This window comes from Molothrus ater, chromosome 21 (genome assembly GCF_012460135.2).
Source record: "Molothrus ater isolate BHLD 08-10-18 breed brown headed cowbird chromosome 21, BPBGC_Mater_1.1, whole genome shotgun sequence".
Taxonomy (NCBI): Eukaryota; Metazoa; Chordata; class Aves; order Passeriformes; family Icteridae; genus Molothrus; species Molothrus ater.
In genome coordinates this window covers 3985475-4008217 of record NC_050498.2, presented here as the reverse complement: position 1 = coordinate 4008217, position 22743 = coordinate 3985475, and the positions used below count along the sequence as shown (strand labels likewise).

Below are 22743 nucleotides of genomic sequence, written 5' to 3'. Positions count from 1 at the left end.
GATTCCTGCAGTAAAGAGGAATTTCTGGTGAAGAAAAGACCTCCAGAAATTAGTAATATTGGACTAGTCTGTTCTCTTCATGCACTGAGGTTGCTTTTGCTGATGAATCCTTTTGCTGCTAGCAAGATGAACAAAAGTGAGACTAAAGCCAACTGAGTCTTACCAGAGTTGATGCAATGTCTTCCAGGTTGTTTTCCAAGGCAAGCCACAAGGGAGGATTTCCTTTCTCATCAGGCACAGACATGTCTGCTCCCCTGGTACAAATGGCATCCACCACCAGTGGGAGCTGGTTTTGGATGGCCAGCTGCAGGGCTGTCTGTCCATCCTGGGTCCTGCAGCAGGGACACTTCCAAGTGTTACAGATGCATTATAAAGTTCAGCAACAGCACTTTATTGGCAAAGCCAAGAATTAACTCCTCTTGTACGTATTTTTGCTCTGGTAGGACCATCACAAACACACCATGTATTATTTCACCACAGCTCTCTAGTCTACCTTTCTTCTCCCCTTCACTTTTAGCAAGTGATTGATTTCTACAGTTGGAAAAACAAGTTAGTGGTCTTAGCTCAGAGACATTCAATTCCTTCAGTGCAGCCATTATTTGAACAGAGTTCCTTCTGAGCCAGCCTGCTGCCACGGAAGCAAACAGCTTTGTCTCCAAGGTGGCAACACTTCAAGCAACAGTCAAATACCAACTGTTAAAAAGTTGAAGTCAGAACAGCAGCTTTAGGCAGTTTGTACCCATGACATTCATTACAGTACAGCTTGCCAAATTTAACAGACAGCCTGTCAGTCATGTAAGCAGACAAATGTTCTGTTAAGTCTAATGTAAGTTGTCTAGGAGACACTGAGGAGGCAAAATTATCAGACTCCTGTTGCTGGATCTGTATCTAATTATTTTAGATGGTAGCAAACATGCAGTTCTAACAAGCTGGCAAATAGATGAGACAATAGAAGTTCAGTGCCTCTAGGCCTGTCCCTAGGACTTCAGTCTGCTACAGAGGAAGCTGTTTCACCCAGAGTTAAGTGGCACCTCCTTCTGCAGCCTCAAGAGGAGGTACTGACCAGTGGAGCTATACCTAGGTCCAAGAAAACACATGTAATTCCTCAGCCATAACCAGTGCCACAAAACAGTGCCAAACATAAAACTATGTGTAAATCAGCTCTGGAACAAATCTCAAGCCATTATACAAAGGCAGTCAGCACTTGCTCCTAGATACATTCACAGGTGAGAATTGTATCAGTTAGGACCTTACCTGACATTTATATCTGCCTGATGTTCCAGCAGGAAGAGGGCACTCTTACTGTCCTGTCTCTGGATTGCCATGTGCAGGAGTGTCTGTCCATCTGACATGGTGTCATTGATGGATGCCCCAGATCCCAGCAGCTGAGCTGCTATTGTGTGCATGCCTGAACAGACCAAGCTCATTAGTATTTTATCTTTAGTTCTATAAAACAGACACACTGAGACTAATAGAATGAAGTTCATGTGCACAGCCAATATGATTAATAGCTTTCATCTGATATGAAAACTACCAGTGAGTTCAGAGAGGAAGAATTCCACTAAAGTGCAAGTACAGTCCTGGGCAGAAGCTGTAGGACTAGAAATCTTTCACTAAGTCATATGTGAACACTAATTTTAAAATATGAAGAACCATCTAAAGCTCTCCTTGACAACTCCTCCCCAGCAGCACAAGCCAGAACATGAACACACAGCAGCTGTTTTATCTTTAAGAAAATCTTGTCCACATTGTAGCTTCACATCCTGAAGGCACATACCTGTCCAAAGAGCCAATCCCAGCACAGTCTGGTCTCTCGAGTCCTTCAGACTGAAGTCAGGAATGATTTGCAAGTTGTTGGTAGCATGAAGAGCATTAGCTACAAGAAAGCACAAGGAATTAGGGTATTCTTGTACTTGGCCTGCAGTCACACACTCAAAGCTGCAGCAGCAATGTCACATTTTGTACTAGGCTGCTCCTGTAGCAGTCAGTTTGTAAGATCTGAGCAAAGTACCTTCAGCTACCCTGATGTGACACTGCCTAGGATTCAGACAATACTGCCACTACTGACTGATCTTAATACATATACCAAGAAAAAAAATCAATTTTCTAGCTAAGAGGCTTAACCTGTCTCTTTCTAGCTGCAATTCCAAATAGAGTGGCATATACAAAGCTCTGAGAATGAAGAGTGGAGGCTCCACAATATGGTGCAGCCTGGGATGGGCAATATTTACCCCAGATCACCTACTGGGATGGGCAATATTTACCCCAGTTTACCTACTTCCTTCTAAATCCCACTTATGGCAGGAGACAAAATTGGCCCTGCTTCAGCTGTCAAATTCCCTTCCTGCTGAAGGAATTCCCTTCCTGCTGCTAGAAAGAAGCTGACTAATAGCATTTAATGAACTCATCTGTGGTATTTGAGCACTCAAGTCTCAACTCTACTATAATACCAGCATTGCTCTGTATAAAGTCCTCTAGGAGTTGAGGGAGGCAGAAGTCTCACCACAGAAAAATGTCTTTATCCAAAATTGCTTCCAGCATTCACCTGAAGCAAATGCTTTGAAGCTATCTCAGGTGTAAGAGAACCCAAGACTATCTGTTCAAGTCCATTATCTACAGTGGAGAATTTACAAACAGACAAAATCATTTTCTTGTTTTAACAAGCAGATGATTTGAGTTTAAGACTAGTTAGCCATTCTTATTAATTGCTATACTTAAACACTGTTTACAGGAAGATATGCTTTCTTAGTAGCTTGTGAAAACAGCTTGGATGCCATCCTGACACAGCAATTCACTGCAGCCTCAAGTCTGGACACCCACCTTTTTGTTCTAGGATGACTGACACCACATCTGGGTGATTGTAAGCAATAGCCATGTGAAGGGGAGTTTGCAGATGAACATTCTCTGCTGATGGAGGAGCAGGTGCATCCTTCTGCCCAGGCACTGCTTCTGCTGTCTGGATGTTGGGATTGGCTCCTTGCTGCAGGAGTTCTGCTGTCAGGTTTGCTAGGCCATGCCTGCAGGCTGTGTGCAGTGGGGTTTCTCCCTTTAATAAACAAGGTGCTGGGTTAACAGCTTGAGACATGAAGAGAAACAGCTTTTAAACTATTAAAACTACAAGAGCTGGTGTGAAGAGTTTCACTCCTAGTAGCTGAAGCCCGTTAGGAGTTCCAAACTACATGAGTTAGCTTTTACTAAGGATTTTAATACCAGGCACTGCAGTAAGTGCTAAAAGCATGTTAACAGCTGGTGATTCTGCAAGAACAGTGCCACAAGAATGCAAGTGGTCACTAGTAAATATCTGAAAACATGTAAAGGTTCACCAAGTGCTCCAACTTGCTTTAAGCTATGGCTTAGCTATAAGAGATCTCTGCTATCTTATTTTTGAAGAGAAGTAAGGAAACTTTCAGACTAAGTTTCTGCTTTTACCCATTTGTTTTGGTGGTTGACTTTTGCTCCATGAGTTGCTAGGAAGAGAGAAGCTGCCTCATTTCCTGCACCAGCTGCTCTCTGAAGCAAGCAGTTTCCTAAAGAAAAACCATGGACACTGTTATTCCAACCACACTTTGATACTAACAATTGTGCTAACACCTTCCCCACCACCTTACAACATTACACTTTGAAGTTAACAAGGAAAACCCTTGGTACTAGGGCTGGTAGTAGCCCCTTCCACTTGTCACATGCACTTCCATTTAGTGATTACACACCTTGAAATTGTAAAGAAGGTATCAGAACCTGGCAAGGAGTCCAGATTTTCTGTTACTTCCTGCAAGCCCATCTCAGCTTGTCAGTGCACCAGTTCTGTGTAAAGCAACTCCACCTAGCATTTATTATGGAGCAATTGCTGCTGAAACCTCATGCATCTCCTCCAAGTGCAGTCAGCATTAAGCAATTAACACAAGCCTTCCACCTACAATGAAATACAAACCTCTGGTTTACCTGTTAGTGTGTCTGGAGCATCTGTATTGCTGCCTCGCTGGATCAACCTTGCTGCAAAACTGTTCTCATCAAACGAGGTTCCATTCACAACAGGGGCATCCTCAAAAGGGTTCACAGACTGATCAGATGATACAGTGATATACTGGACTGCAAGCCACAGAGCTGTGCTGCCTTCATGATCCTTCAGCTCCAAGTCTAGCCTAAAAATAAGAGTTAGTGTCCCCCAATTTATATCTTAAAAAGTGGTTCCCCAACACAGCTGAAGTTCCACGTGTCTGAACAGCTGTACTAGCTCATCTCATACCTCTCTGACCGCTTTTGCTTGCTAAGAAGCTACTGTAGATCCAGTTACTTCAGAGAATTTGTGAATACTCTGAAAGAACCACAGCACCTTTCAGTGACTACTAGATTCAGGCTCATTGCTCCTAGGGAAGTGTAGAATCCCTGGTAGATTTGGGCTCCCACCAGGTGTAACAAAGAGGCAAATTCCCTTGTGTAGCTGTGCACAAGAGCTGCAAATTCAGCTGCAATTTACTGAGTCAAATTAAGTCTTCTACTTCACCACCCTAAGAAGTCACCTGTAAGCAGAACCCAAGTTGAACTCATGAATATATTGAGATATTTCAAGAGTGTTATTACTCCTTTTAGCTCCACTACAAATCAACCTTCACCTCTGGAATTATTTCAGTCTCTTTATAAAACACAGAGATGCAGTTTGCTGCTTCTTTACTTTGCTGCTTCAGCAGGGTAAAAACTTAGATGGCTTCTGATATGGTCTTAGCACCTCACTTATGCAAAGCCTTTACACTTTTGCATCCTAAGTTCTTACTACTCTTACTATAAGGCAAAAAGGCACAGAAGAGTTGTTAAACCAGTTTTCACATTTTCACTGTCCAAGGTAACCTCAGTGCATTTTACATTCATGTGAGACTTACTGCTTGCACTGCAGGAGCTGGCTGAACACAGGCTCATTCCTGACCACAATGGACACGTGCAAGGGGGTCCTGGAATTGGAGCAGAGAACAGTCACAGCAGGAATGAGTGGGACACTGCAGACTCTGGCCCCAGCCACCAACATGCCCTAGAGAACTACAGGCTTTCATCCCTGCTTAAAGGAGAAGGGCACAAGCATTTCATAAAAGAAAGAGAAATCTAAACTTTTAGTGAACATGACTCCAATTAATTTGGTAGTAAGGAACTCATTAATGTAAGAAGTAACTTTAAAGGAAGAAGCACAACAGCTTCACCTATCAGAATCATGCAGCTGATACATTCCAAGTCTTCTATATTATTTTATAAACTTGCTCAGCCTAACCTAACCTGTGAAAAAACTTACAGTCCCTACACTTCAGACAAACACTGTAGAAACACACTGGCATTTTTGAGAACATTTTGGTTTTCCTGACAGCTTCAGGTATACTATTTGTCATCTTAGTTAGCTTTTATCATTCAGTGACTCAATAAAGGCAATTTAACTGTATTCCATGTGTTCTAACACTATCAACTCACCCCAGCTTTCTGTAGCTGGGCTGTGTTTAATTTGCCATGACAAGGTACCATTCAGCCTGCAGAGTTTTCTACTTTGAGTGCTACCAACAAGTCTCAAATTGGGTAAATGAGCTCCTGCTTCCAGTATCAGCTGTACTTTGCTGCAAGACCTGAACAGGTTCTTAGGAGGCTGCATCTGATCACCACAGCATTGTCTGTTACACTGGCAGCCCTTTGCTTCCCCCAGTATTTACCTGCCTTTGTTGTCCTGCATGTTTGGATTGGCTCCTGCCTGCAGGAGGGACTGTGCAATCTGTGCCATCTCTGCCATGACATCTGGTGAGTGCTTCTTGGGGCTGTAGGATGCCACAAGGTGCAGAGGAGTCTCCTGCTCTCCCAGTGTAGCAGCATTCACACGGGCACCATTTTTAATGAGAAAGTTTGCAGCAAATTTATCTCCTTTTGTCAAACAAAACAAGGTTATTAATGGATATATGCAGCCTATATATTTTATACTCCAGGAACCAGGTGCACATGACTTCACTCCATACCATACATTCATTCCAACACAATATCTGCTCCTAGAATGCCCCAGCAACAGGCAACCTCAACAATGCTTCACAGCAAAGTCAGGATTAAAATATTTCACAACAAGCCCTTGGAAAAAGTGTTTTGCCCAAGGTTACCTGTGACTCAAGCTCTCACACCAGCTTACTGTTATAGAGATACTGACTTTGCTCATTCCTCTATCAAGATAAATCCACTGTTGCTTTAATAAAACATTGGACAAACTGTGCTACTAAACACAAAAGTCTTTTTTGAACAACAGGTACTATTCCAAGGCACTAGCCAAAAGTTTCCAGTTCAAGTCAGTCTATCAAGTGTTACCACATAAACAAGTAATAACACTGCCTTTGCTCTTGGAAATTCAGGCCCTTGTGCATACACAGGGTAAAGGGCTTCAGCAGTGCACACCCACCATGCACAGCATTCCCAAAACTCCTTCTTGATTAGACCCACTTCAACACATGAAACCTTGAACTTGAAACAACAATGCAAAGTGTAACTTCAGGAAAATACTAGCTGCCCCTGCTTCAAAGGCTACTTTGCAGAGACATATTCACATTTTGCTTGGCCTGAATGCAAGATCAGAGAACAAAGAACAGTGTTTCAATCTATAGTGCTGGATTATCTCTGCCAACAAAAACAGAAGTCCCATTTTCTGATTTCCATATCAAACATTCCCCCACTTTTCAGTGATCATAAGTAGTAAGAATCATGTGGCAAGTGCAGACAGTTTGCTTCAGCTCCATTTCCAGAACATGTGATTGTTAACTGTGATTAATTCACTGAAGCTGTGGTTACTGAAAAGCAAGTGTTTATTCTCAGAGCTCTAGCTCAGACTGAAAGCAGACATTAGAACTAGAGACAAATGCCAGTAGTAAGAATGAAGAGCAGCCTGCTGGAAATCCAGTGTTTTCTAGGGCTGCAGCCACCACACACTGACCTATGCCTACAGTGTCTCCTACTCCTGCAGCTGAAGTCTCACTCACAGGATCAGATGCCAGTATCACCCTGTTCAGACATGTAGGAGATTAATTCAAATTTTGTGAACTTAAAATACAGCTCCCAACTTCTTTCTTTACTTTAGACAGTTTGGTGCTAGAAATAAACTTTCTGGAACAGAGCTGCCAAAGACACTGCAGAAATAAGGAGCAGCACAAGGTGTTTGCTGCAGATTTTTACCACACTTTGACCACAGGCCAAGATGCTGCTGATCCAAACCCTTCACAGTACTGTGGCCATGGCAACCAGAACCTGCTGGGCTCCAGTTCTCATCAGATGCATTTTCCACTCTAAGGTGGAGAACAGCTCAACATAATCATGTAGTTGTACTCAGATTCTACTCTGATAACTGCACTGCAGCTTTGAAAATATTTAGGCTGGACAGAGGTACCTCCACCTGCTCCTCACCTTCTTTCAGTCAGATTTTCCTCTTCTGAAACTGCTGTGCAGTAGTGAGGACCCTCACTGTTAACCATACCTCAAAGAGGAATATGCTGCATTCAACCCAAGTCTAGGAAAGACTTCATCTTTGTGACCCTTATGTTGTGGTGCCCAATTCAACTCTTTGTCAGAAAGAATACTGTCACATTAGAATACTCCCAGTGTCTGCCTGTGTGTCTTCTTTTAGCAGGCAATGTTATACTAGATTGCACCTGGATTTCACACAGCATAAGTTTCCCAGCCAGCAGACTGGTTCTCAGATCTCAAATATCAGTCTGTTTGCTTTTGTGTCAAAAAAACAACAAAAAAACCACAACAGGACAAAGTTCATACTTCACTACAATTTTCTAACTGCCATGCCAACTACAACATGACACAGGAATAGACTTTGAAATATATATTCCACACTGGGAACAACTGGAAGTTAACACAGCTTCACATCCCATCTACTTACCTCTCTGGATGGCTTTATGGAGCAGACTCCAGCCTCTCTTGTCTGCCCTATCTACATCAGCCTTGTAGTTGACCAGTGTAGTTGCAATACTCTCCAATCTTTGGGCCAGGGCTAGATCCAGAGCAAGATCTCCATTGTGATCCAATTCATTGAGCTTCCCAGGAAGCTACAACAAAAACACAGCCAACTGCCATTAAAAGTATTTGAATAATTATTCCCTGCCCTTTGTTGGGGGACAATTTATTTGCTATTTGTTTGGAGTTTTCATCCAAGCAGAACAAGCTTTTACTTCAGCTTTCAACAGAAAAGTTGTTCAAGGAAATGATTCTTACTGAACTGCCATGATGCAGCAGAGTTGTCTATTATAACCACTCAGCTTTAAATGGGCATAGCAATATCAGGTAATGGATTTTATTAGATATATTCTGTTGCATGCAAGATGTTTTAAGCATTATGAATCACTTCTAAATTATGTCCTTGTGTAGCTACTGCTAGGCAGATCTCCATTACAGACACAGAAGTAGCTGTGGCAATGCTAAACATGCAAATAAGAATTGGTGACAAAAATCACTAACAAGGTTCAGACTGGAACTTAGGAACTGGTTATTTGAAACATCAAATTCTAGATAGATCAAGTCAGTCTCACTGTACCTGAGAATCCATTTCAATAAGATACAAAAAGACTACATCTTCTCTCTCAACTTTAATGGCCTTATGCAAGGGATATTCTGTCTTGGACTTGAACATTTTATACAACAGCTGAGCACTCATGCTGCTGAAGTCTTCTTTACGCAAGTCATCCTAGGAGCAGTTCAAAAAGAGAAGGGTAAGCAACACTCCTGTTTTATTTATGGACAAGGCATTGCACAATGTAATTCTCAAGTTCACAAAACAAGTTCGGTTAAAAGTTCAATTTGGATAACATTTTGGCAAGAACAATCCCATATAGTCTTTTAAGATTAGGAAGAAACAATCAGGAAGTTTCAAATCTTGCACTTTAGTATCAAGATCAGTTAGTGAAATTTTTATTCCTTTGTCTACAGACATGGAAAAGTAGCATTTTAATGCTACTATGGTGGATTAACATCCAGTTTTTAAAATAATCCTCTACTAACTTATTCTTAACACTTACAAAAAGTCCTACAACTATTGAAGACTGATTCATAAAATTATGAATAAAAGTAAACAGAAGCTTAGGAATGAAAATATCTTAGGTCTAAGTTAGTGCTCTTTGACTAAACAGAAGCAACTGCATTTCCAGGTAGAGGTAAGCATCAAAATTTAGGAGTCAAGTAGAAAGTCAAGAGTTAAAACTGCTGACCCACAGGTTCACATATAAAAATCTTTTTTTATGTATTAACATATTAAAACACTTCCCTCTGTCTTCAAATTAGCCAAGGAAAGAAACCTCCACATCTAGAGTATGCATTTTAGATTTAGAAAAACCTAAAGCCCCCCTCAAGTCTACTGCTGACAAGTCTTATTTTAAAGGCTAATTCATTACTCAGTTAATCAAACTTTCCTCAAAATAAGAGATCAGAGCAAGTGAAACTTCCAAGCTGGTTGCAAGACTGGCTGCCTCTCTCTCCATTACACAAGATAAATTGCCCTGGCTTCCATTAACTATTTTTAGAAGTAAAAGCAGGCCTGGGATTTGTGATCTCCATAGACAGAGACCAACTATGGATGAACTTATAAACACTTTGAAGCCCAGATTTGATAAACAACCCTCTTGTTTATTAGGAGACAGGCCCTTGTATCTTCTTCATGTTTAGGAAACTGAGACACTTTGTACAGTGAAGTATTTCCAACCAACAGAACAAGTCTTTGGGTAGAAGTGACTCCTCCTCACTAAGATGTTCCCAGGACAATTGACCAACTACCAGAGGTCAGACAGTGTGGTAGGTAAGCAAAATCCTCCCACTGAGTTTCTGGAATATGCAAACATTTCTCATCTTGCTTCCTCGTGCCAGGACTCACCCAGTGGCTAGCAATGATCTCAGCACAGTAGTTGAGGAGGGTGCTGGCACTGAGCTCCTCAGCAGTCTGATAGAAACGGATGCAGTTCCTGACATTAACCAGTGACATCACTCCTTTTTCACATCTGTCAAAACAGGAAAGCCAGTGATCAGTAATCAAAAAGCTTTACTTAATTACTGTAACAGAGTCCTAACACTGTTTTTCATTGATGCTGGCAGAATATGGCGTGGACTAGCTTTACTAGAAGGCTGAACTGCATAAATATACTTTCATCAGCAGCCCTAGAAGACACCTCCCCCAAGAGCAGACTTCTATCAGAATCCACCTAGCCAAGGTCCCATGATAACACCACACTGCAGGATGTGCAAGTAGAGATCCATCCCAGCTCTCCCAAGGGCACAAACTGCAGTTCATTCACTGCCATGAAGTAGGGAAGATGTACTACAGTGATCACAAGCAGGGGCTGTTGAGGTTGGAGATTAGGAGAAATGTCTTCACTGCAAGGGTACCCAGGCACTGGCACAGGCTGCCTGGGGCAGGGTGGAGTCACCATCCCTGCAGGATTTCACAGATGTGTAGATGTGGCACCTGGGGATGTAGTTAATGATGGATTTGGCAGTGCTGGCCTCTTGGCCACCTTATCTTAGTGGTCTTCTCCAGCCTAAACAATTCCATTATTCAGTGATTCTATACCTACAAAAACATCTCATAATTATGAATGGCATCCTACACACGGCCTGTCACTGGACTACTGACCAGACAAGTGCTAAGTTCACAGCACAACAAAAGGGCAGCTTTCAGGCTGGTACAAGGCTTGAAGCAGTTTTAGCATTGGCCTTACAGATTTCAACTCCTCTGGTCAGAACACTTGACAGCAATTTAGTTGCTTCACATTGAAGGCACACAAATCACAGCTTATGAATGTCATGTACTGCTACAGACATCCCTTGGGCAAAGGATTATTCTATCAAAGGGTACTTTGACTAAATTGAAGGCTTTGAAGTTGCACACAACTTGAGGAGGTTTCAATTTGTACATTCAGGCTTCTCACTGACTCTAAACGGTTTAGAACACCCCAAAGAGTTGAAGATAACAACACAGCCCCTAGTGCCTCAGTGTAATCAGTCTCAGACTGGGGAAGCACCATACTGTTACACTAACCTTATTTCTGAAGAAAGGTTGCACAAAATGCACAGAAGTTACAAAAATTTCACCTGTGCCACTTTAATACTGCAAACTAATTGCCATTGATTCATCCTAGCACTCTCTAACAATTCCTTTCTTGCAACTTTCCTGAACCTGATGCTATCCTACTGATCTCTCAACACCAGATTAGAGTTATTAGTTTGGCTGGGAGAAGAACTGAAAAGTAAACATAAAACCTATGAGAAGTGTGCTACCGTTTAACTCTAGTGCAATGCTTCATTTCCCCTGATAACTGAATGACATGCTGTATTATTAAAAGCTCAAGACTTTGAAAAAGCATAATTTTATCCTATTGCCAGCAGCTATCATCTTATTTCTGTTCAAACAAGGTTTAAGAGTTGAAGTATATTTACTAAGACTCACCTTTCCCTAAGCAGCTGGAGCTGAAATTTATTAGCTAATTTCATGAGCTCTGTCAAGAAGATATCATCTTCTCTTAGCTCAAGTTCATCTGTGTAGATCCACCTCAGCATTGCCATGGTTACCTCTGGGTCAGCATCTGGAACAGGGAGCAACAGGATTAATAAAATACTTAAAAACAATCACATATCCTAGAACTTGCTATTCCTTTGACTTCTAAAAGTCACAGCTACCATAAAAAGAAAAAGACAGTCTTGTTTTGAAACTGTACTTTGTTCAAAATGTCAAAATGAGTGAAATTGGTCAGAAGTTGAGTAACAGTGCTGGCACCAAGCAGGAAAACCTCCTTACACTGTGCCACTGTGCAGAATGCAGGGAGCACTGTAACATCTACCTGCTACACCAGTGCTGCACATTTAAGGGCCCTTATAAAGTCCTTGGTCCCTCACATATGGCCCAATGCACATCCACACCTGGCAGGAACAAAGCCCTTTTTAATTTAACAGCCATATGTTATGAACTGCTGCATTCCAAGCAAGGTACTTACACCTTGTTACACTTGGGTAGTAACTACAAAGCATTTCAAACTGCTGGTAGCCATTTCTAGAGAAGTACAAAAAATCCAGTTTAAGAAGCTGGTTAGATTTCAGGTCTTTACAAGACTGATCACAAACTGATGCTTTTATACAGTGAGAAAACCAGAAAAATCACACCATGGGACACTACACAAGCCCAGTGGCCAAGGACCTTTGTCACTCACTCACAATTAAAATGACAATCCATCTTACAAGGATGTAGATAAGAATAACTTCAGAAGATCAGACCAATCACAACAGAAATACCATCCATTTTAAAAATTAACCTTAGTTCTTTGAGCTGCTTTGCTCTTTAAAAAAATATTTTGAATGAAAAACCTTAAAGAACCCGAAATACCCATCCTAAAACATCTCCTTCAGATGGAGGGTTGGCCCAGATTATCTCAGAGTAGTAGAAGTACTTGGCATGCAGACTGCCTCTCAGGAATCACAGGGTTTAGTAAGACAAGTATTTTTTGCCAAACTCAAAGCAATCAGAGAGCCTACTTGAGATGTACTATCAGCTCTGCCTTGGCAGAGGTAAGATTGCATTTTCTCCCTCTCAATAAGAGAACATGTGTTCATGTCTTTCTACTCTTTTAAAGATTAGAAAATTCTACAGATTACATGAACTCTAAAAGTGCTCAATCTCAAATGCTGCCTGCATTCTGAAGATAAGATTCAGGCAATCTTAGCCTGCAAATTCTTAAGAGAACCCCTTAAGAAAACAATTTGCAGGGAACAGCTTGTATCTTCCTCCAGTTACTTCATAAGCTAATCCTTGTGCCATTTATCAATTTTTTTAATCAATAATGCAATTTTACAGTGGAAAGTATCATTTACTAACACATATTTAAGCAGTGTTTGCATTGTTAAACATGTAAGACAGCAGTTACATTTCAGATTCTCAGACTAGCTTAGATGTGGACCTAGAAATGCTTTGGACTGCCACTTGTAATGACACTACAATTAACATAAGAGCTTTTTAGTAATTATTTTTGTTAGCACAGCACTCAGTTTCAAAACTCCTTGGCATCTGTTTTCTTGTGGCTGCAGAAGGATCCACCAATGGTGTTGCAAGGAAGCCTGTGCTGTCCCATAAAACCAGCTTGCTGTGACTTGCTGCTTTCCAGTTTGTCTGCACTTAGAATTCACTATGAGATTAAGTGCAGAACGTGAAGCCAATGCTTAACATTCAACATGCCAGTCAGCAAGCCTGCTTAACTTCAGACCTGGTTTTATTGCTCACTAATTAATTGTATAGGGCTCTCCTACACTGTTAAGTACAGAAAAGCCTTTTGAGAGGTTCAACCTGCAGAAGCACTGCCCAGTGTAAGTACATGCAAGAAACAGCTACAACAGAACAAAACACTCGTGTAGAAGATGGTCTGTTAGAAAAGTTCTCTTCCTCACCTGTTTTACAAAGGTATCAAAGTGCCAAAGCAAACAATTCAAGAACACATCAGTACTTGCATTCACTTCCCACACACACCGTGTTAACAAGCAGCAAGGTATTTCCATGACACGCTTCAGAGAAATTATGCACACTACCTCAAAAAGCCCTGTCCTTCCTCAAAAAAGAAGTCAAGCTCCTCCATATAGATTTGTTTTTCATTATGTTTAGTTGACTCTAGAAAAGACAAACAGGCCACCAATCTCAACCCCTGTTTGTTAAAGAGAAAGAAGGCAGGTTATTGATTGAACTACCACTAGCACCCACTTCACAAGCTCACTACCACTCCAGAAAGAGAGCTCGGTAATCAGCAGATCGAGCACCACTTTTAGTGCTCAGCAGCAGACTGGAAGGCACTTCAGTAACCTTCTCCCAACAGGCCCTTTCACAAGTCACCCTAAAGACAACTGAGGCATCACATTACTCAGCAGTGACTGACCTGACAGATCCAGCTCCTCTGTTGAGGCAAGGTTGGCAAGGCTCCACGAATCGCTGCGCGCCGCCAGGACAAATTTGTGAGCGCGGATGTGCTTGTCCCCAACCTTTATCTTCAGATCACTGAGAGGAGAAAAAACCACAACCATGTATTATGCAGACTTCTCCTGCACCTAGGTATGAATAGATTCAGCATCTCCATGGTATCTGTATCTGGGTATCCATATTCAGGTTCGAGTTGTTTGAGACATTAAAACACAACTGGTTAAGCAGAACATGTTGTCAAATGACAATTCATATTTTTCTAGGGAGAAATGCAATGAGTCATTCATATTTCAAGTGCTTGGTTGGTTTGGCTTTTTAAACCATTTCAGAATAAACAGCAAGAGAATTATTGTAGAAGTTAGGAAAAGCCAACAATGTTGAAGTTAAATATTTATGTCACAGTGTCCATACCAATACTGTCAGCTGAGCAGCAATGCTTTCAGGCAAGACCAGCAAGAGAACAATGCTGTTTGACAGGAGGCTGAGTGCAAGGCAGAATCCCCAGTTCCCAGGAGACCAGCTGGCAAGAACACCCATTTCATCCTGACCCTTTACACCAGGTTATCCACTTGCCCTGCTCATTTGGAAATCCCATGGCTTGCACATGTTCTGACTGTGCAGGTGTGCTTTCCAGACCATTTCCCAAATCAAAGCACTGCTATAAACTGCAGCACACAGAGATGTTCCCTAATGAAACCTACACTGGGACCTGCTACTTTTCTCATTCTGTGATATGTAGGCCCTTTGAGACAACTATTCAATGCCTTTAAAGCTAAGAAGATGAACAGAAATAAAGTGCTCCAACTATTCTGACATATACTACCTAACAGATCTTTTACCCAGCAGGCTACAGTAAGCTCTTGCAAGCACAGAGCCTTTTCTCAGGCTCAGGAAGAGATGCTGGTGCAAGGAAATCTTAACTAAAATGGATTTTCCCTTACATGACCAAACTCCTTTACTATATTGGCATTGCTTTCAGTAACAGCAAATAAACTGATAAATATTGTAGTAGTCTCAGATCTTAATCAGCTCAGGGATCTAGAACATGGAAGGGATCCTTAGTGTGCCTATGGAAAAGAAACTATTAACTATAATTTTGTGTTGAGATTCAAAAATACATTGTATCACTAAGTCACATACATCACTAACAAAACCAGGCAAGCCAAATAATTCAGGCTTCTTCACACACAACAGGAATACAGCACTGAAAATGTTTTAGGACAAAGCCTTTCAAGAAAGGAACAGTTTTTCCAGACACATTGTGTAATTAATCCATCAATTAAGTAGGTTCAGTTCAAAACTCCTCTCTTCAAAGCAAGCTTTGCTGCTGACAGTGATTGTGGTTAGTTTTCTCTGAACTTCTGCTTAGAGCTCTCACTTCAAGAATTCAGCATGCCACAACCTTGGCATGCTCTTCCATCTACAACTGCAACTTAGGACTCTGTTCACACCCAGCAGCAAAGAATTTTCCTTGTCTAAGAGCAGGACCCTGTGCAGTCAATAAAACCAAAGGTTCCTGTAATCAATTCCCCTTGCCCAGAGGGGGCTCCTTACCTGTACTGCTCCTGCTGGTAGAGCTCAGCCACAATGGCCAGAAGCCGACTGATGAAGGTGTCGCTGGCATTGTCCTGGTTGGCCTCCACAGCCAGAAGGCTGCACCTCCTTTCTGTATCAACAAGTTTCTTCTGCAGCTTCACATACTCCTGGCGGAGGAGCAGCAGGTGCTTTTCCAGCTTGGCCACCTCCTCTGCAAGGCACACAGTGTTACTGCAAGGCTAAGAGAGATGCACACCTCTGTCTGGCATCTGAGGGTAATTGTCACCATGATACTTTCTGAAAAATCCTCTTTGCCCAGGATTTTCTCCTGGGAAGCTGAGAAGTCTCAGAGAAGAATGAAAACAATAATTATCTGATTGCTTTGGAATGTGGTCTGGACATTATTTACCAACAGGTGAATGTTTGATTGGTTCCATGTGAATTGTTTTCATTAATGACCAATCACCATCAGCTGTCTTGGACTCTCTGAGTCAGTCATGAGTTTTTATTATTCATTCTTGTTAAGCTTTCTGATGTATCCTTTCTCTTTCTTCAGTATAGTTTTAGTATAGCATTCCTTGTAATATAATATAATATTATAAAATAATAAATCAGCCTTCTGAGAACATGGAGTCAAATTCCCATCTCTCACCTCATCCTGGGGACCCTCACAAACACCACAGGTAATTTCACCCTCAGATTGCACACATTGTTTCATTACAAGACTCCAAGGAGGTCCCTCCTCTTCCAAAGCATCTCACCCCCACTATTAAACCTTCTATTTTGTATCATTTTCATAAACACATTGAAAAATCCTAACAGTGATAAAAGCCACTTACAAAGAAAGTTCTGAATTCTGTTTTGTTAGAAATGCCATAAAGTTCCTAAAGCCACGGAGTCCATTTCTGTGGGAATTATGAGAACTAAGTCTTTGGTTCTTACTCATTTTTTCAGCCTAGTTAAGATGCTGTTTGACTTTTCAGCTGATACTTAAACCACAAATAAGCATCAGAACAGCTGCTAAAACACTATATCTACATCAGAGTATTTAACTGAGCTGTTTAGAACTCCTCAACCTGTCAGCTAAGAAACTCCCCAAAAATGGCCAGAGTGGAAAACAGATTGTCCCCAGAATCCATGTGCTAAAGGCCAGTCAAAAGTATACAAAACTATTTCCTGCTGGCACACACACTCCTCCACTGGAGGCACTCCACTGCTAAGGCATCACAAATGGAGCCAAGTCCATGATGGCTATTCCAGCTCAGGATCAGCAAAGCAAGAGCACTGGGAATCTGATCCTTGAACAGGTATTTCCATCCCACTTTTCCACCACACTTAACTGGCCACTCCACAACATGCTGGGGTAAATCAACCCAGGCCACCCCCATTAAAAACCTCTACACCTCACTGCTGGAAGGAAACAGCTGTACAGGTATTTAAAACAAATCCAACTTATAAGTGCTTATTTATGGATTAGTTGCAAAAACTGTATGTTTGCTATCAATCACAGGGCTTCATTATCTTCCCCCTATCATTAAGTTGATTTTTCAAGTAAGGCCAAATCCCAGACCAATCCTAAATTAAGAGGGGGCAGGGAGGATAAATTTGGATGCTAACCAGTGATTTTAGGTGGGAAAGTTCCTACAAGATTACTCCCTACTAGCCAGGAATTCATATTTCAAAGACTTTTCTAAAATATTTACTAAACATCACTAGTACAAACAAGGAGAAACTGAGCTCTGTTGATCGGTGTTTTCTTCTTGCTCCTGCAGAAAAGTTCCACAGTGCAGCTGACCTTGGCCCTGCTGTGACACAGGTCCCCAGGGCAGAGCACCAGTCTGTGCCTCTGCTGCAGACAGAGCACCTTGTTTAGCCTGTCCTCTACAGACCCTGCAGCAAATGCTGCCTCAGAATTCTCTTAGCTTAACAACTTTTGTAATGGGTAAACAAAATGCAACATATCCCATTTAATTTTTCAGTTAATGCTACATAAGCAGGTTTGGCAGGTACTTCCTTCAACAGCCTTTTTATTAACTTCATCCTTCAAAATTTCAGAGATACCACCTCCTTTGGGATACCTTTCTCTTTCTACTGAAATATGCTCTGATTTCAGAATTGTGCCATCAGCACCACACCAAGCCTCCAGGAGGGTTTGAAATCCTGCTGTGGTCAGTGTTTCTATGTGAAGATGAATGCAGTTTTGGTGTTCCCAGAACTAGAAGGACATGTCCCTTGAGCAACTACTCCTTCCTCATTTCTCCATAAGGATAGTGTTGGGGCACAAAGCAAGTCCTACTGTTAGAGCAGGAGTCTGACAGGAGCCCAGAGCAAAAGACACTGAGAACTGCACCAAAAATTAGTGTATGAACAGCACCACTGTTTATCCAGAAAGATTTTTAGATGGCATACAAATTCAAATGCTAGGAATACGAAGCTGCCTAATGAAGCTCATTGCATGCACCACCCTACAGAAATCCTGCATCTTCCACCAAACCATGTGAGTGCAAAGGTGGGAATAAAGAATTCATACCTTCATAAAGACTGTCATTTTACCAAAGTCAGCTCACTAGCTCCAAATTAGCCTGAGATCACTAGGATACAATGCAGAATTACCTTAAACCCCCAAACAGCAGCAGCTGGAGCTTTGTGCATGACCAACAATCCAGCTCATCACTGCTGCTCTCAGGGCAATCCCAGACAATCCCCAGCAGCAGTGAAAGTACCTCCAAGAACCAAAGCTTTGGGAACTCTTGCTTTCACACTGACACCATATGCTTCCTGCAAACTCAGTGAGAAGGGCTAACAGGTATTTCCTTACTGTACCAACTGCAAGACCTGTAAAATAAAAAGTTTCTCTTATTCTACATGACAACCTGCACACATGTTGTGCAGTAGCTAGACTTGAGGACAGTGTTTGATCTTACAGCACATTTCAAATGCACAATCAAGAGAGTTCTCAAGGTCCAGTTAATCAACATTTACAGCACAAGAGCAAAGGCTCAGTTTTCCCTATAAACTGCTCACTTAAGGAGTGAACAAATAAAAGACACAATTACTGCAGACACACACACACACTCTCAATGATGGTCCTTGCCTCAAGACACTGAAAGGACAGGCTGAGTCAGGTACCATTAACCTCTGGCTAAACACCAACCCCAAAGCCTCAGTGAGGAGGATGCCTGGGCTCAACAGAGCAGAAAACACAAAATGCCTCTTCTGAGCCACAGTCCAGGTAAGTAAGAGTAGCTTTTGTTAACAGCTTTCTGGCAGACTGATCAGCATCTCGTGAACTGGCAGAAGTTTATATTTCATATCAAAGGCTTTGAAGAGGATTTCAGGAAAGGCTGCTGTCATTTTCTTCCAGGACAATGCACAGAAGTACTCGGGAGCAAATAGGTGAATGCAAATGGGGAGGCAAAAGGCAATAAGGAGACAGACAGCACATATCAAAAATTAGAGGGAGGCTCTAGTGGAACCCATCACACAGCCCATTTCACCCATCAAAAGCAGTCCCAGAAGCCACACAGATAAACTTTGTTTCCTTACAAAGTGGAACTGAGTGAAATATTTCAGAAAACCAAATTATTTCCTTACCCCCTCCACTGCTCCACACTGAGACCCTATCTCCCAAGGATGTACAGGACACTGCTTTCTGGTTCCTCCTCACTTTTGCTTATTTTTGATCTTTACCACCCCAAAGCTCTACAGCTACTGCTTCTTTACACTCAAGGATTAATCCAACAATTCTTACCCATGCCTGCATGCAAACCTCCTGTATTAGCAGTACAGAACCCAGAAATTACACAGTAAGATGTTCAGTCAATCTGCAGGTAGCAATTGCAATAAATCGATGCAGGATTATTCTAGGCAGAGGCAACACTTCCTTATGAGAAGCACTTGGCTTCTGAGCTAATAACCACAACTTGACAAGCTCCCTTCCTTAATGAGCTTTCACTTTTCAGCTGATTCAAGTGTAGCTCTTAACGAGAAAAGTGTGGCTGCAGGCTAGGTACCTCGTTTACAGGGACAAAACGAGCCCCTGTTCCAACACAACCTAAGGAACTGAGAAGGGTGACAACTCCAGCTTGTTATTCCAGTTCACACAGGATCATTCATTGGTCATGTGCTTTATTCAGCCAAAAGATCAGAGAATTACTTAAGGCAGGGAAGAATCTCTGAGAACTACATATTGTCTGAAACAGAGCTTGCTTGTATCAGCTGCAGGTTAGTTCGGCAAAGGAGGAACCTAAGCCAGAGCCTTACATCCTTGAGGGTCTCTTTGGAGAAAGTTTCACTACCTGAAGCCAACTAAAGCCTTCCAGAACTGGGTCACCAAGGCTTAAAAGCAAGCACAAGAGGCTGGTCAGCTAAATATGAAGCAATGGTATTTCAGCACCCAAGAAGTTAGGCATTCCTCTAAGGACTTATCAAACCAGCTTGACCACAGCATCCTCTCAGCTGATGCATGCCAGTCCAGCAGCATCTGCTCCATCTTAGTCGATATTCTACAAGTGCTCCTAAAATTTCACCACTGTCCAAGAGCTGCAGCACTTCGAGAGTTGAAGGCTCTGCTTTCATCACTCTAACTTCATTTCCTTGGTAACTTGGAGCATTTTAGCTCCGTTTGCACACTCCGTTTCCCCCAAGAAAAAGAGGAAGCTTATCTTGCAGAAACGTGTAGAACTGTAAAAATCCAAGCGTTTTTTTTTTCCCCCAAATCCCTTTATGTTAAATCAATTGAAATGGTGAGATTGACAGTTCAAGCAAAACAGCAGCACTCCAGGAGCTCTGCAAACCTCACCTGAGCCTGACAAAAGGGCTCCGGCACAAGTGCCCGGAGGCTGCAGCACCGGCAGCGCGCCCTGCTCCAGGGAAAGCCGGGATGAGCCCCGGGATGAGCCCCACGACACGGGCAGGAGCCCCTGCGGCCCCCCCGACCCACAGCCTGCGGGGAGGGCTCGGCGGGACCTCCTGGCCGGTTCCCGCCGCCCACGGCCACCCCAAGCGCCCTCCTGAGAGGCAAAGCCGCCCGCACCAGCCGGCCCCGCCCGGGGGTGTCCGCCCGCGGCCCCCGCCATCTCCCGCTCACCTCGGGGGCGGCCCGCCCCGCCCGCCGCGGGCAGGGCCGAGCCCGTCCCGCACGGGAGAGCGGCGGGAGCCTCACAGTGCGGTGCCCCGGGAGCGGCGGAGGCCCCCGCCTGCCGCGGCCCCCGGCCCCGCCCGGCCCCTCACCCGGGCTCCCCCCCTCACCTTCCGCCATGTTGGCTCCGGCGCCGCAGCTCTCGCGAGAGCCGCCGCCCGCCCCAGCGCCACAGCGCGGGGGTCTCGCGAGAGCAGCGCAATAGCGCCGCCACCGGCCGCGCTGCTGGGACGGTCCCGCTCGCTTCGCGTTATCCCGCCTCGTTATCCCGCCTTCTCGGAGTTATCCCGCCTTCTTCGGCGTTATCCCGCCTTCTCCCGAGCTGTCCCGCCTTCTCGGAGTTATCCCGCCTTCGCCCGCGTTATACTTCCTTCTCCCGCCTTCTCCCGCATTATCCCTCCTTCACCCGCCTTCTCCCTCCTTCTCCCGCCTTCTCCCGCTCCCCTCCCCGCCCCTCCGGCGGCACCGGCACGGCGCAGCCCCGGGACCGCGGCGGGAGCAGAGCGCGGCCGGGTGGAGCCGCCCCGGGATGCGCTTCCCGCTTGCAGGAGGCGCCCGGTGATCCCGGCCGGAGCGCTGGGCTGGCGGGGAACAGCGAGGCGGCGACTGGCACGGCTGGGGAACTGGAAAATACCGCCCAGCAGCGGGGAAATCGCCTCCGCTCACCTGCCCCAGGAGCGCCGTCCCGAGCCCCGAAAGCGCCTCCGGCCCGGCCAGGGCTGCAGGAGCCACGGCGAGGGGGCTCGGGCACGGGGGCTCCTCCCCACTGCAGGTCCTGCCTTTGTTTCGGAGCCAACAATCCTGGACACTGAATCTGTGCCCCCGGACACTGGATTGGTGCCCGGTGGGTGAATGGTTGCGTTCGGCAGGCAGTGACCGAGTACCGGGAACGGGATCATTTTCCCAGCCACGTGTACAACACAGCTGCCCCCTCGGCTGTTGTTGTTGTTGATCATCACCGCTCCTGCTTAGATGCAACTGAAATGCCAAATACTCCATGCTGGTCCAACAGCAAGTTTGTTGCTTGCTTTGAGGAGCAACTTTCAGTTAAACGTTTGAAGTCTTTATGCACTGTTTTACAGACATAATTTTTTCTGGACTCCACCGTGAAGTGACCTTTGAAAAGTTGCTCTGCATCATATTTATCTTGGTGTTGGATAAAATAGCAAATCCAGAGCTGGGCCCAGGAAGGCCACACAGTGTAGTTCTAGACATACCATGAAACAATCTGTCTCATTTTACACAGCTGTGTATGACTCTGCTGTATAGCAAATTACCCAACAGCTCATGGTGCTATTGATCCTCTTGAGGAACTGTGAGGAACCAAGTTAATGCTCCCCGATCAGATTTAGTTTAATTTCACAGTAACAACAGGGATCAGATTTCAAACCACTGCTATGTTTTGCATCAAGGGAATTGTAATCTCCTCTGGGGATTTGCCTGGGCAGGAAGCTGTTGCAGGAGTCTCTCTAAACCCCGTCCAGCTTCTGATTTGGTTTAGAATCCCTCGTGTTGCTGCTCTGTGTGCACTGATGGCACTGCACCAAGAGCAGTGCACCAGATGGTACAGACACAGTGGAGTCCATCCCACATCGGCCTCCCAAAGCCCAAAATACATTTCTAATCACTTCAGAATTCATGTGCTCTGCTTATTGATCATCTAGTTCCAAGAAGTGTTTTCAGGCACTGCAGCAGAAGGAATTTGAGAGTGATAATTGACAATCCTTCTGAGTTTTAGGGATCTTCTCCGGTGCAGCAGGGAGAAACAGAAAAAAGGAATTAAGATGGCTGCACTAGTTAGACATTCATTAGTATTTGATGCTTTTCCTTTCCCCCCAGTGATGCAGAGATATCTGGAATGTAGGGCAAATGCCCTGTGTTGGGGCAAAAATCAGCTCAAACCCTCAGCCAGGATAACAAAGCCCTGGAGAACCTACAGTGCTAACTGAGCACCCTGCAGGAACCAAACCAGATACAAAGTCTTGCTAGAAGAAAAACTGAGGAATGCTGGTTTACTTCCTTGTTCACCAAGAATCCTCACACTACTTGTCAATCCTGCAGCTCCTCAGTGCTGTTCCCATCTGGTTTTATCACTAACAGCTTTCCACCAGTGCCCCTTTCAGTG

At 43.8% G+C, this 22743-nt stretch overlaps 1 protein-coding gene across 1 annotated transcript in view; it reads right to left on the bottom strand.

The window, feature by feature from the left end:
• The window catches only part of ANKFY1 (ankyrin repeat and FYVE domain containing 1), a 32447-nt gene extending 11662 nt beyond the window's left edge, over positions 1–20785 (bottom strand). The window contains exons 1-15 of the mRNA XM_036394923.2: positions 20729–20785; positions 15497–15689; positions 13902–14020; positions 11438–11573; positions 9869–9992; positions 8540–8689; positions 7889–8054; positions 5682–5886; positions 4875–4943; positions 3940–4139; positions 3430–3527; positions 2821–3046; positions 1778–1876; positions 1255–1408; positions 164–332 (exon numbers count right to left, since the gene is read on the bottom strand). Of these exons, the coding sequence (XP_036250816.1) occupies positions 164–332; positions 1255–1408; positions 1778–1876; positions 2821–3046; positions 3430–3527; positions 3940–4139; positions 4875–4943; positions 5682–5886; positions 7889–8054; positions 8540–8689; positions 9869–9992; positions 11438–11573; positions 13902–14020; positions 15497–15689; positions 20729–20738 (2118 nt within the window). The 5' untranslated portion in view covers positions 20739–20785. The remainder of the gene's footprint in view (positions 1–163; positions 333–1254; positions 1409–1777; positions 1877–2820; positions 3047–3429; positions 3528–3939; positions 4140–4874; positions 4944–5681; positions 5887–7888; positions 8055–8539; positions 8690–9868; positions 9993–11437; positions 11574–13901; positions 14021–15496; positions 15690–20728) is intronic.
• Positions 20786–22743: the final 1958 nt, after the last annotated feature.